Raw genomic sequence first — 14,098 nt, forward strand, 5'->3', positions numbered from 1 at the left:
GATCTACAAACATGCTGTTTGCTTTACCATCTGTAGACGGGCTGTGGACATTATCCTGTGCAATCCTGAATGGGACTGGAGCAAAGCTTTCTGATGTGCTCTGTACTACATGTCTCTCTCTTTCATCGTCCCTCTCAGCATATGCAGCTCTGTATGAAGCACTTCCCCTTGCTTGTTCACCAAAGCTGCTGCCTTATTTAATCCTCCTTTCTAGCCGATGTGGAGAAAGCCCCTGGGGCATTTCAACCTCTAGAACAATGAAAGAGTATTGTGTCCTCTGTTCACCTACAGAGGGAGGAGGTGACACTGATCATGTAAGACATGGAACCAGAGAGATCAGCTGGAAAGAAACCAAATGAAGTTCATTTACCCTGCGATGTTCCATTAAATGCTGAGTAATTAGCATATGTTGTGGGGTTTTGTTTTTGTTTTCTTTCATTTTGGCACAAGGAGGTTCTTTTTGCATATTAATTAGATCATCCAGGCTGTTGGACACTTAAAGAAATTGCAGCCAGCATCTCTTCCACATGTCTCTCCTGCCTCCTCAGGAGAATTTTTAGTAAACAGAGACTGAGAGACTATGTAGATACTACATAGATGCTCTGCATCAATCTGAACGTACCTTAGGGCATGTCTTTGTTACTTGATTATCCCAGATAAATGATGACCTGGGATACCAGCAGCTTATATCTGCACTGTGCTATCTGTGGTGACAATATCTCAAAATCAGTATATTGCAATGTTAGCTCCACGTTGCCATTTATTGCAATGCTGGCTCCATGTTCTTGGCTTTAGCTTACCTCATTACAAAAATGGATGCGTACAAAATGCTATGAATCTGACATCAAGACTGTCAACTGACAGACTGTTGTACTCTTGTGATCTCTATTCCCTACTCCCAAAAGTAAGTCATTTTCAGATGATTTTTTCCCCCTTATATTCCTATTGGATCATTGTTGGTTTTTTTGCTCATGTGCACAAATGTACTTTTTAACCCCCAGGGTTGTCAAGGGGAACAATGATATAGAAAATGTGAAAGATGTTTCTTTATAAGAAGGCTTTCCAGGCATAATTCTGGTCCCCAAAGGGTGAGCTGTACTGTTCAAGGCTTTGCATGAAAGTTCTCAGGGGATGACTAGCAGCTGTTCATTCCTAAGTCTGAGCTGAGCTACCCTTTGTAAGTTTCTACTTTCATGTCAGAATTTGCAATTTCATCAAACAGGTATGGGCTAGCTCAGGTACTATACAGTTCCCTGGAGGCTTTGAGTTTTCACTGGGGGTTTTACACAAGAAATTCAGGATTCTTATGCAAAACAGGAAATGTCGAGCACACTATGGAAAACACACAGAGAAACGCCAAAGCTAAAAGTAGAACTTCACCTCAGTTCTGCCCTTTATCACAATCATCCTCTTACCTGAAATGACTGGGATCAGTAGGGAGCTGTCCATTGGGACACATGCTTGAGAAATTAATGCTGTGATCAGAATTATTAAAGGTTTCTGAAGGATCTTTTAATATAACACAACTCAACTGTCACATCCATAGACTGAAATCGAAACTGGTTGACAGAGCAAAAACATCCAGATGATTCTGAATCTCCAAAGTAATCAATGACTTAACAATTCTCTCTGCCTCCCAACAAGCACTGAGTTGTTTGTTTAAAGAGTCTGGGGGAATGCTGTTAGAGGCTGTAGGGCAGAGGGGCGCTGATAATTGCATCACTTTTCCTCAGCTGGCTTTCATCACTCAGAGTGGACATGGATTGGAATCTCATTTCTTGTAGCTCCTTATTTTCACCTGTTCTTTATCAGAGAGAAATAAATTGAGATTGCCTCAAATCAGCAGTCCCAAACCACCAATGCTTCAAAAGTGTTAAAATCAGTGCCCTCTTTCCCTACCTTTTCAAGACAGAAGAAAACGTGGCATGAAGTAGTTCTGAAAATGTATTTTCTCCTAGGTCATTGGGACCAAAAGGAAGCCACACCAAAGGAAACCAGGCCTATGCTTGACATGTGTTGCAGCAGGCATGAGCAGGGGGCCATGATCTTTCTCCTAACTCATGATTTGGTCCTGTCTTTACAGCCACAGGGATTTAAAACCAGAAAACCTACTGCTGGATGAAAAGAATAACATCCGAATAGCAGACTTTGGGATGGCATCACTGCAAGTTGGGGACAGTTTGCTTGAAACAAGTTGCGGGTAAGTTACAACGAAGTTATAAAGTAGTGTTGATTAGCCAGTCAATGAATATTAGCAGGGCTGTTCTGGTGATCATGCAGGGTTCTGCAGTTATATCCAGCTCCTTCTCTTTTCAGGGGGAGATCGTTTCCCCTGTCTGACTTTCTGCTATAGAGGTTGCAGTGTTTGCTGATTATTTTTGTGCAAAGAAACAAAGCAATGCAGGTGATTCTGCTCCTTCTTCCTGATGTATGAGTGTCTAGGCCATGGTAGTACAGCACCAGGGCAGCAGGGTAACAAAGCTACTCTACTAGGCAACTCCTTTGAGCACAGGGGTATTTCCCTGATAAACCCTAATAAAAACGATTAATACGTCTCTGTATGCATTTAATGCTTGGTCAGTTTGACCCCTGATTTTATCCATGCCCCATCCCTACAAGAACATTTTTAAGCAGTTGGGATTCCATAAAGCCTCAGTTTCCTATAACAAACCACCAGCACCACCTCCTCCTCCTCCTCCTCCTCCTCCTCCTTCCAGTAAGCATAATACTTCCAAGCTTGGGTATCTGAATTTTTAAATGGAAAGGACATGGAGAAGTTTCCACTGGAATATGCGTGGTTTTGATGAGGTAGCTTTGACGGCTTTGCAAAGTTCTACACATAGTGGGAGAGAGTGGCATGCAGTAAATAAATGAAACTGCCTACACAAGCTTACATAAGAGTCTTTTAAAAACCACCATAGCAAGCAAATATTTGTTTTCCTTTTCAGTAAAACCTCTTATTTCATAGAGGATATGTACAACAAACTGCAATTTAAAGACCTACAGGCCTGTGTTTCTATGAGTTTCTACTGAAAATATCCTCACCGAAGCCACTTAAAAATAGAAAGCAGAACCATTAAATATATTTTTAAAATCCCTGAAGACTATAACAATGAGATTTCCCCTTGTGTTTAGGCTTCTATGGAGACTCAAATGCAGGTTTCCCAAAGGAGTTTACACTTACTATTTATGGAAACTTCTGTATCCTGCCGCCACCTACTGGTAGCAACCAGGAACACTTGCATTGACTGCTGCTTGTCATCCAGAAAGCCTAAGCATCTATTTCCAAGGAATATTGATGTTCTCTGTGAAATGAATTCAGGGACATAAATGATCTTGTATACATGAACATATGCAAAAACCTCTAATTTATATTTATTGGCATGTAACTAGCTTCTCAAAGCTGCAAGTCCTGCTGGTTGGAACAGGGCCTGTGAAAGGGCAGAAGTGTTTCTGGGATCCATATTTCTAGGCTATCTTTGGTGCATACATATTAAACACCCCTCTCTCTCTTTCTTTCAACTACATGCCAGCAAGGCATATAACAGTTTGCCTAACTACACCCATATCTAGACAGGAATAACCTGGTTTAAGTAGCCTGTACTCTGGTAGCCTCCAGATTAGATTACTGCAGTGTACTCTGTGTAGGGCTGCCTTTGAAAATGGTTCAGAACCTGCCATTTGTGCAAAATGGAGTGGCCATAATGATAGTGGGAACCAGAAAGGCTGGCCTATAGCACTGAATCTGGCAGCCTGTATGTTTCCAAGCCTAGATCAAAGAGCTAGTTTCAAGCTATGAAGTTATATGACTTAGGGCCAAAAAATCAGATGGAAAACATCAAGGGAGAAGACTTTCTTAGTGGTGGCCCCTGAATGAGAATGCTCTCTCCAGTGATTATGCTCTTTTTAGCACAAGGTTAAGTCTTTTGAAACCAAGATGAATTTAACTCCTTTAGTACTGCTGAGTATTAGGAAGGGGTTTGCCACTGATTTTTTTAAAACTTGAAATATTCCATGGACTGTCGCTCATAGGAAGGGGGGCAGAATGGCCCTATGCCTACTTCTACATGCCTGACCCCTGAGCTAACTCTGAATTTCAGTACTTTTGCTGTTTCTGTTCTTTTCATATCCATGCACCCTTTTCCACACAGAAACATCTTTGTAGTTATATGAAAATATCCTCTTTGTCCTTCTTTAAAAAGTAAGTTTCCAATTGAACCTTAAATTGTATACTTAAATTAAAGTATAGGATTATTCATATTCCTAAGGAACAACAGCAGGTAATATAGCAGATGGCAGAAAGCCCTGCCTAGAATCTCAGAGGGCAAATATGCTGTCTGTGGGCAGTACCAGACCAAATCTTGATACCTGAAGCAGAACAAGTTGCTGCCTTAAAATGCACCAATAAAAATCCAGTGGAATGGAAGAGATGTGTGTATAATAAACAGAACACAGCAACTCTGCAATCCCCTGCTTTGCAGATACATTTGAAACACAATTGCTAGACCTCCATGTGAGCTATTACACCACTTCATTAATTCTCCTGGCATGAGGCCCAGCAGCATGGCTGATACTGGTGCTTTGTGATGTATCTGTTAAGGAGGGAGAGAGGAACACACAGTGTCATGCTGTACAGTTGAAAAAGTATGTGTGTAGGGTAGACTACAGTCAGCATCAGAAATTTGACCCACTTACTATGAGGTAAACCAACATCAAACCTTTTTATGGCAACACCTTCACCCTGCGCTTGGTCCTCATTGTGAAGCTAGTGCTTTAAAACATTTTTTTAAGTAAATCTTAACAAGTGCTGTGTTCCAGCATTATTTAAAAAAAAAATCTGTGTTGGATAACAAAACGGAACTTAGGGCATGCCAGTGATTGTGACTGAAGGAGTTTCCAGTTAACTTTCTCTGATGAACTGTAGGGATAAAATGGTGTTTGATGCTGCAATGAACCAGACCCTCTGTATTGTTGTGGCATGAAAGTTCAAGCGTTCAGTGAAAGACTTCTTTATACAGATTGTCTTCTTATCGTAGCATCCACTTACAGCAGGCTGCATTAGGTCATCCACCTCTGGCTGGTTTCAGGTGGCCTTGAACATTACCTTTATGCATCTTCTCATTTTCCACTATAAATCCTTTCTCTCAGGTTTAGTATTTTCTGGGAATTACTCATTAGATCAGCACAGATTGTTTGCCCTAGCCCTGATGGCTACACACACAAACATCCCTGGAGGAAACAATAAAAAGTGCAGTCTTGATTGTTTGTATGTATCTTTGAGAACGAAGGTGGGGAGGGGAAGCAGACTAGTTCTTTCATTGACTGTGCATCAAACTTTTAATAAATTCCCTATTTCTGGGACCCCTTAGTGTTCACATTTCCATAGGGAGTGAGGGACGGTTTTAGACTTGTGTGGGCGTACACATTCACACAACAGATCCCAGAGGGGAAGAATATTTTGTACTAGAGGTTTTTGAAGAGGTTGGCCACCCCAGGTGCTTACTGTAGAAATTGCATAGCCAAACAAGTTTTGCATTAGAAAGCTGGTCTCTGAAGCACAGGGGTAATTCGGCAAGTCTTTGCATTTCTCCAAGAGCCAGGGAGGCCCACAAGCAAACAGCAGAGAATGGATGGAACTGGGGAGTTAGCATGCTGCAGCTTTTATTAGTTCAGATTCTTCCTTTTCTCACTTGTCTTTACCTTCTGGGCACAGAAAATTCAAGGCAATTAAATGCTGAGAAGACTCTCCCACCTGTCCCAGAGCCACTTCTCCCCGCATGGTACTTTTTATGATATTGCAAATTGCTAGTCATAGCCCCCAAATACTTGGCTGTTGTGCAGGGTAATGTCAGCACTATGGCTTTGTTGTGAAGGCTGAGGCAAAATAACTCTTCTACTGCCACAGGCTCGGTTTTGCCCTGAGTTTACCTTGCTTAGTATCCATGCACCAACAGTGGCCTTTCATTTCTCTCAGTCGCTGCTTTTCTTTGAAGCATAACCCAAAGCCTCTCTGGAGCAGGAACTCTCTTGTATCATGTTCCAAGAAAGTATCCAGGAGTTTGTAGTGAATATTAAGAACATTTGGATGTAGGAAGAGTCATTGATGACCATCGCTACATCTTTTGGAAATGAATTTCAGTCTTTACTATGCACTGTTTGAAAGATTACTTCCTTTTCTGTGTCATACATTTCCTACTAGTATTATCCAAGGCCAGTGTGGAGCTGGTTAAGCTAAGTCTTTTGTATCACAGCAACTTCATACCTTCACTTCCTCAGTCATAAGAGCTCTGGTTGTAAACAGACTTGAAACTTTTAAGTATGTAGTGCAGGCATGCTCTGATTTTCTTGTTGTCGGTGTTCCCTTTCACTATCCCAATAGCCAGGATAATGGGGATTTGCTTCTTTGCATAATTTGCTATGGTACTGTGCCAATGATATGCATCATCTTCTCTGCCTCATTTACACAGATACCTATATACATGTTGTGACCTTTTGTTCTCAATCACACATGCATGTAAACACACATCTTTTTGTGTGTGCATGTGTATATTCAAACAGCATGGGAATATTTTGCAAAGATGTGGTAGATTTCACACTGAGATAGATAGAGTGAGGAAATTGGCATTCCTGTACTAACAACATTTAAGATTAAAACGTACAAGCTTTGTTCTATTACAGATTTTTGCAGAAAAGCAATACACGTTAGTGTACAACATGTAACTATTGCAAAGCAAACTATTTCTTTGTTATTCCCAATAACAATGACAGAACAAGAGAAAACTGTGTTATAGTTCACCAGATAAGGAGCCAGGAAAGCAGCTAGAGTAATTGAGTGGGGTGGGCAGGGATAGGGAGGCCTTGGCACTCCAGGCCTGTGTTTCAGTGGTACACGGTCAGACGTGGGAGGAGCAGAACTGAAAGATTTTGAGCAATACCCATGAAAATGATCGGATATATTTACCTGCTTTGGAAGAAGTGGAAAGCCAAGTGTTTCACTTCTTTCTTGATCTGATCACTTGAAAATTCACTTATAACACTGGTTATCCCCACTTCTACAGGTTTCCCAGGATTAATGCCTAATGAGGTAATCACTAAGTACAAGAGATTCTTGTAAGCACAGTGGCCTTTGATCTTCCCCAGCAGGGTGGAGCAACTTGGAACGCTCAATGTTTTGTCCTGCAATTCTCATAATCACTCCCAAGGAGGTATTTGCATTTATCCCGAATTGCCATGGTTTGAGTACTAGCATAAAGACAGCTCCTTTTAATACCGTTAGAGGTAAAGGGCATGCTAGTTATGTACATGGCTAGAAGCTTGCACATCATCATTAGGATACTTTTGCTACTAGTTGGCCTGTGAAGACTTCCAGAATGATAAAGCATAATAGCAATAGTGCTAGGATGATGTCAATAGAATACCCATGTGGCTGCCATTATGGATTTTGCAGTTACAAGACATGCATACATGGCAATAGTTGTCTTTCAATGCTCTTTCAAGTCCTTGCCAGATTATGAGCTCCTTGTAGCTGCTCTTCCAGAAAAAAGGGAAATTTGCCACAGGATGTGGGGTCCAGAAGCAACATGGGAAGGACAACCTTACCCAGAATGTACTGTGAAATAATGCACCAAATATTTCTTAACCTCTTCAGTGTAGAACTTCCAAGAGTGTTGTACCTGTTATTACTTGGTGGAAGGGTACCCACTGTGGCACATTATGAAAAGAAAGACAGGATCTTTGTCCAGACTTGGAGTTTTCATTGCTTCTTCATTGCTTGTGTCACTTACTTGGAAATTAACACTTCTCCTATTTATTTATTTATTTATTTATTTATTTATTTATTTATTTAGCACAATTACAAATTCTCACTTTCTCTAATCAGAGCTTAGAAAAATTGAGTCCCCTATAAACAGGAATTGCTGCAGGCAGGCACACTGATTGAAAAACAGGGCACAAGTACTAAGTCTCTGTGCTGCCTAACTCAAAATCCCTCTGCTCAAAATGAGCAGTAACTATAGTACGGTTGACACGTCTATGTGCTTTGTCTTTGCCTCCAACCCAAATTCCTGAAGAGGTGGTCTGTAGAAAAACGGGCATGGCTGATACGATGAGCCTATGCAGCATCATTTTACATCAGGCCTCTGCAGGAATCCTTACTCTGATCCAGAAGGTTACATGTGTGTGGGAAGAATGACAGCAACTCATTTCTCCCATGATTCCAATGCAGGTGGTGGTGGTGGTGAGTTGTATTTATAAGGATGTGCCTCTACCAGCCCTCTCCCCACCCCCACCCCCCAATTGGGGAATTCAGTGAACAGCCAGTATAGTCCACACATCGTTGTAAGAGAAGTCCTCAAGGAGGACTGTTCACCAGTGTTTTGTTGCAGGGAAGATCCTCTTTGTTAAAAGTAGCACTGACGCTCCATAATGTTCCTCACAATGTTCAGCTAAATATCCCAAGGAACACTGTTGCCATTTGATAAAGCAAGCTGAAAAGCTTATTTGTGTTGTTCTTCACCTGTTGTGAACCATGCTTCTCAGTCCCAGTAGGAATAGTCTCACCAGCACTTGTGTGCCAAATGCTTTTTATTTTACATGCATGTCATGAGAGTGTTGGATTAGGGGCTAAGAATGCTTCACTGTAGCCTCGTTGACCAAAAATCCCACTGGGTGACTTTTGGGCCAGTCACCTACTCTTAGCCTAACCTACCTCACAGGGCTGCTATGAAAATAAAATGGAGAGGAGGGGATTATATAAGCCCCCTGGCATCTTTGAATGAAAAAAGCTGGGATATCGATATGATAATAAATGCACACATATGTACATTCACAATTGTTAAACCTGCAGAAAAGTTACTACTATAGCTATAAAGTAAGTAGTGCAAATGGTAGTTTGGCTTCTGCCTAAATGTCTGAATAGGTAGCAATGCTATCTATTTCCTTGAATTATTTAAGGTGAGTTTTCTTATGCCAAATGAAGAAGAGAGGAATGTTTTTAATAGATGTAGCTGCATTTAATGCTCCAAATAAAAACAGTGAAGACACCACGTCTGTAGGTCGAATAGGAGTGGCCATGTTTAGTTTTTAACTGTTCCCCTGTCCTCCTTCATTCTTGGTCATGTCCCATGATTTCTCAGGTGTTTGGCTTTTGGGGAGTCATGGAAGGGGATAGAAAATGAAACACTACAGTTAAAGAGATTGTAGGAATAGTAAGTGTTTCTGTAAAAGGATACGTTTAAGACAGCTGTTGACAATGCAGAGATGAAAGTTAGGGGATTTACAATCATCCTGGTTGTGTGGAAAGACCACACTGCACAGTGCAGCACTGATTTTTCATAACTTCACAAGAAACAGAAGCAGGAGTTGAGTTATTGGTGGTGGGGTATGTGAGTCTGAGTTTGTGCAAACAGGCTTTGTCTCTGTGTAAAGATATGCATTAGGAAATTGAGATAATTGCTAAACCCATGAAAGGATTCATATCTCTCCCTGGCTCCTGGAGCACTGGTTCATCCATAAGAAAGTCATGCCTTGCAGCTACGCTTTCATGCAGTGAAAGTTTTTTTATGTGACTTGACGCCTCTCCCCATTGGCCCATATGGAGACACTCTGATCCTTGTTATGAGTAAAACTCATTCCTAAATAGCCTCTGTCCTGGTAATTAGAGCATCCATATATAAACCATCCACCTAGAAGTGATGTGGTGCTGCTTACTTGGTGGCTACTTCGCACTTCTGAGGCATTCACAAAATTATTTATGTACCAGGCCTAAATTCATGATCGCCTGTTGGCAGAACTGCATGTATGTTCCAATGTCTATGGCAAATGGGGCCTGGTAGGGCATAATATATAGCAGAAGTACGTTAGGCAATGGCAGGGTACTTAAACCTTCCCCTGCTTGTCAGTTTCCCTCTGCCATGCCACCCTACCAGCTGCACTCCAGAACTACATCTTGAATGGAGTTCTGCCCTGGAAGTGACAGAATGAGACCATGCTGATAATTCATTATGCTTCATGCACAAGTCAAGGCCTGCAGAGTGGCATCTTTAGAGTCCCACTGATGTCTACAGAGCTTGTAACTCAAGAAAACAACCTCCCCCCCTCAAAGAAGTGTTCTTATTCCTCATGCTTTTTCCAGTGTACCGCAGCAGAGGCTGCTGGCAAAAATGCTTCTTGATCTTGCTGATTGATATTGTTATTGAAGATGCCATGCAGATTGTAGCGTTACTGCCTGGAGATGTAGCAGCAAAGATGAGGAGAGAGCCTAGGGGGAGGAGGGTGGGAGAAAGTTGCTTAGATGCACACACATTGAATAATTAGTGATAAGAGCCAAGGAAATATTCATGACTTTGTAGAAAGATAAACAGATTTCTGATTAAATTTGGATTTTCTTTTCTAAGGCAGTCAAAGTTGTTTGGTGATTGGCAGTGTGGAAATGAGTTTTCTGTGCATCCTGGCTGGCCCAAGGATGCCGTTTAGAGCTGTTAGCCAAGATAAAGCTGGACATATATAGTTGCTGTGAATTGGCAGGAAATTTAGAGTGGATATGCCAAGAACTCATGCTACTGTCACAGCAGTTGAGATGCAGCTGTTGAGTAGTCAGGTTAAGCCTGCATTTTCTTCCTGTTGTTCCCTGGCCCTCTATTTCATCTGTATACAATATTGGCCATAGCACTTACCCTGTTTCCTTTTTGATATCTTGAGCTAGTAAATGAAAAACTCCCTACTTAGTTTTGCATCACTTAGATGATTTTTAAATATCCCCTAGAAGATCAAATAACTGACTTCACAGTTCAGTAGGAGCAATTCTGGAGAGGAAGCATCCATTTCTGTTCAGTTCAGCAAAGCTGAGGCTAAGCAAAGATGATTTTATGCCAGTGTGCCAAAAGAAAGAAGCAATACAGGAGAACAAATGGATACAACAATACATGCTTGATGTGGAAGGTCCACTTCCAGGATTTCTTTCTTCTGTTTTCTTTTTAAATCAAAGCAGCTTTTGTGGGGAGTTGAGGTGGGTGAGTTGCAGATGCAGCCCTAATGGAGAGCCATTTAAATCATTTCCTCCATGCCATTTTCTTGATTTAAATTGCTCTCCTCCAAGTTTATGTTCAACCCCCTCCCCTTCTGCAGTGCTGCAACCCCAATCCAAATATCCCTCCCTACCAATCTTCCTACACACACACAAACCTTAGGTACTTTGATTTTTAAAAAGTACAGAGATTCTTTTCATGGATCTGCCATGTCACATCCACGTTGGCCTGCCTTCTCACTGCAGTTGGATTGTGTTAATATTTGTAAAGCAGGAGTATTCTGGCATCGTGTGCCTCATTCCTGAATTTTGCGCATAGACAGAGCACAATCTGCTTCTTGATCCAGCTTTGAATTCATTGCATTTGTGCCTTCTACACAGGCTTGCTATCCATACATGTTTATGCCCACATCTTTAATTTAACCTTCAGGAAATAAGATCAAAAATGGTTGTGTGTTTGAGCCATTAATATGAAAGGAAAGCCTTTCGTTGGGAAATTTCAACCATATCAGTATTAAGGGGCACATGCACTATATTTATTTATTTGTTTGTTTATTTAAAACATTTCTATGCCGCCCCCATCGCAACAAAGCCTCGGGGCGGCTCACAAAGAATACATAAAAACATACATAAATAATAATAATATAACAATTATATACCAGTAACATACCAGTGAATAAATGCAAGGATATGCTATAGGAATGCAGACATAGTTATAGGAAGCTGGCATTATCCATTGCATAATTATTTTTTCCCATAAGAGTATATGCACAATAAGCACTTCCTGGTAATCTGCCATGTGATGGTAGAAGAGGGTGTTATTTGAGATCTGCATACATTATTAGAACTGTTTGGGTCCCTCTTGCTTTGTCAGGCTGCTTCTAATGAAGGCTATAAAGCAAATGGCTGCTGCTGCTGTATAATTTCTAGGATGCTAAATTATTATGTGGCAGGTTGGAACGAATAATTGATTTCAGGGAACTGTTTCTCAATTAGTTGCTAGGCAGGGAGCACAGCAGCAGACAGTGGTCTGAGCACATGTTGTGTTGGTGGGGGTTACCGCTGTTGTCCATTTTTTCCATCACTGCTTTAATGAACTACATGTAGAAATCATGGAGCAGAAGATAATACATTTAATGATGACTGCCTAGTACAATTCAGGAGCATAATTTAAGGTTATTTCAAGCAAACATTTTCCAACTGTTTTCCTAGTTAAGGAAAATTCTTCTTAAGCATCTCTGAAGGTAATAAATAAATAAATAGATAGATAGATAGATAGATAGATAGATAGATAGATAGAATGCCCTGATTATGCTGCTGACATACGATCAGTATTAAATACATCACGCGGCCCAAGGTGCAGTTAAACAAGCAGGAAGGCAGCAGGTAGTCTGATGACAAGGTTTTGCTGTGCTGGTCCTGATGAAGAACCTGATAGCTTTACACAGCAACAGGTTGTCCTTACTGAGGGAAGGAATAAGCTCCCCAGGGCTAGGAATTTTTCTGGACTCTTGTACAAGTTCCCCAACTAGAACTGCCTGTAGTTCTCCTGTGAGGAGTATTAACTTGTATTTTAGCTAGAGGGTTGTCTAGATACATATTTCACATAAGTGAAATTATATTTCACTGTTCTGGCATATTGTTATGCCGAAGACTTACCTAATAAGCATATTCTTATTCCATCAAAATCTGTATCATGTCCATTTTAAAGTTTTAGTGAAAACTTTTCTGTTACAGAGTGACTCTAACCCCTGCAAAAGGTTGGCCAAAGTGTTTTAGGATGGGGCAGAGGGATGCTTCACCAGAAGGCTGGGAAGCCCACTGCACAGGTATCCTCATATGGGCACAAGGAATGTCCTGCCCAAACAAGAGTTAATTTTTCCTCTACTGGTTGAATGGGGAAAAATTTTAAAGGAGAAGGAGGCAAAGAAAAATGCAGCAGATGATAGCCACTGTTTTTGGGCAGGACTCTGGATGCTTGAGATCTGTTCCTCACCACATAAAATTTAGGATCGCTGTGCCTCGGTGGCTGAATGAGCACTGAAATTTTCACTGATGCTGCTCTACTTGAGGGTTGGCTCTGGAATACTATACACAAAATAAATGCACATAAGGAGGATTTTGCACTTACTGGATCATGCTCTGTTTTTCAGGTCACCGCATTATGCCTGCCCAGAAGTAATCCGGGTAAGTGAGCTTGAATTCACAACATCCTTAAACAAAACAAACCCTTACTCCCTTTTATGATTAGGTGACTTTGGGTCATCTTCAGCTATGCTGTAAAAGACATAAACATTTCCATATTGGGTCTCTCAGCAAAGCACAGAGTTTAGACAATTTCTAAATGAAAGGGCCGTCACCATCACAACAGCACCTGAAAGAACTGTAACAGCCAAAGCAATGACCCAAAGGTATTACTTCATTTATGTTCCTGTTCAGATTCATTCATGTCTTTTTGGTCCCTTTTTACCTCCATCACAGCCTTCATTTACAAAACAAATACTATGCTGTGCTGCTTTTGGTGTGCCAGTAAATACCAAGAGATGTCCTCCTTACCTGCACTAAAAGCTCTTGGTGGCCTGGTATATAAAAGGGCAATACATTCAAAATGTAGTTCTCCACATAGTTGTGAAGCTGAACCCATAAAATCAGTAGCAGGAAATTGACGGCAGGTGTTGAGATACAGCAAAAAAGGACTAAATCCACTGTGCTATCAAGCACTATTTATTTATTCATTCATTCAATTTATATCCTGCCTTTTTTCCTACAAGGGCTCAAGGCAGCTTACATCTCCTCCTCCATCTTATCCCCACAACAACAACCCTGTGAGGTAGGTCGGGCTGAGAGTCTGTGACTGGCCCAAAGTCACCCAGTTGACTCCATGGCTGAGTGGGGACTAGAACCCAGATCGTCTGAGTCCCAGTCCCATGCTCTTAACCACTACACCACACTGGCTTGACATAGTGCAAGCAGCGGTTTTGGGTGGTACATCGTCAACAAAGGCAGGGCACCATGAAATCCTATACAGTGCATGTGCTATGCACACCACAGTATCCAGGCTGTTCTCAGGACTTT

At 41.3% G+C, this 14,098-nt stretch overlaps 1 protein-coding gene across 1 annotated transcript in view; it reads left to right on the forward strand.

Moving 5' to 3' along the window:
* BRSK2 (BR serine/threonine kinase 2) overlaps positions 1-14,098 on the forward strand; it is a 477,335-nt gene that overhangs the window by 383,291 nt on the left and 79,946 nt on the right. Inside the window, exons 5-6 of the mRNA XM_044426097.1 lie at positions 2,084-2,200; positions 13,177-13,210. Of these exons, the coding sequence (XP_044282032.1) occupies positions 2,084-2,200; positions 13,177-13,210 (151 nt within the window). The remainder of the gene's footprint in view (positions 1-2,083; positions 2,201-13,176; positions 13,211-14,098) is intronic.

This window comes from Varanus komodoensis, unplaced genomic scaffold (assembly GCF_004798865.1).
Source record: "Varanus komodoensis strain SLA01 unplaced genomic scaffold, ASM479886v1 scaffold16, whole genome shotgun sequence".
In the NCBI taxonomy this organism is placed as follows: domain Eukaryota; kingdom Metazoa; phylum Chordata; class Lepidosauria; order Squamata; family Varanidae; genus Varanus; species Varanus komodoensis.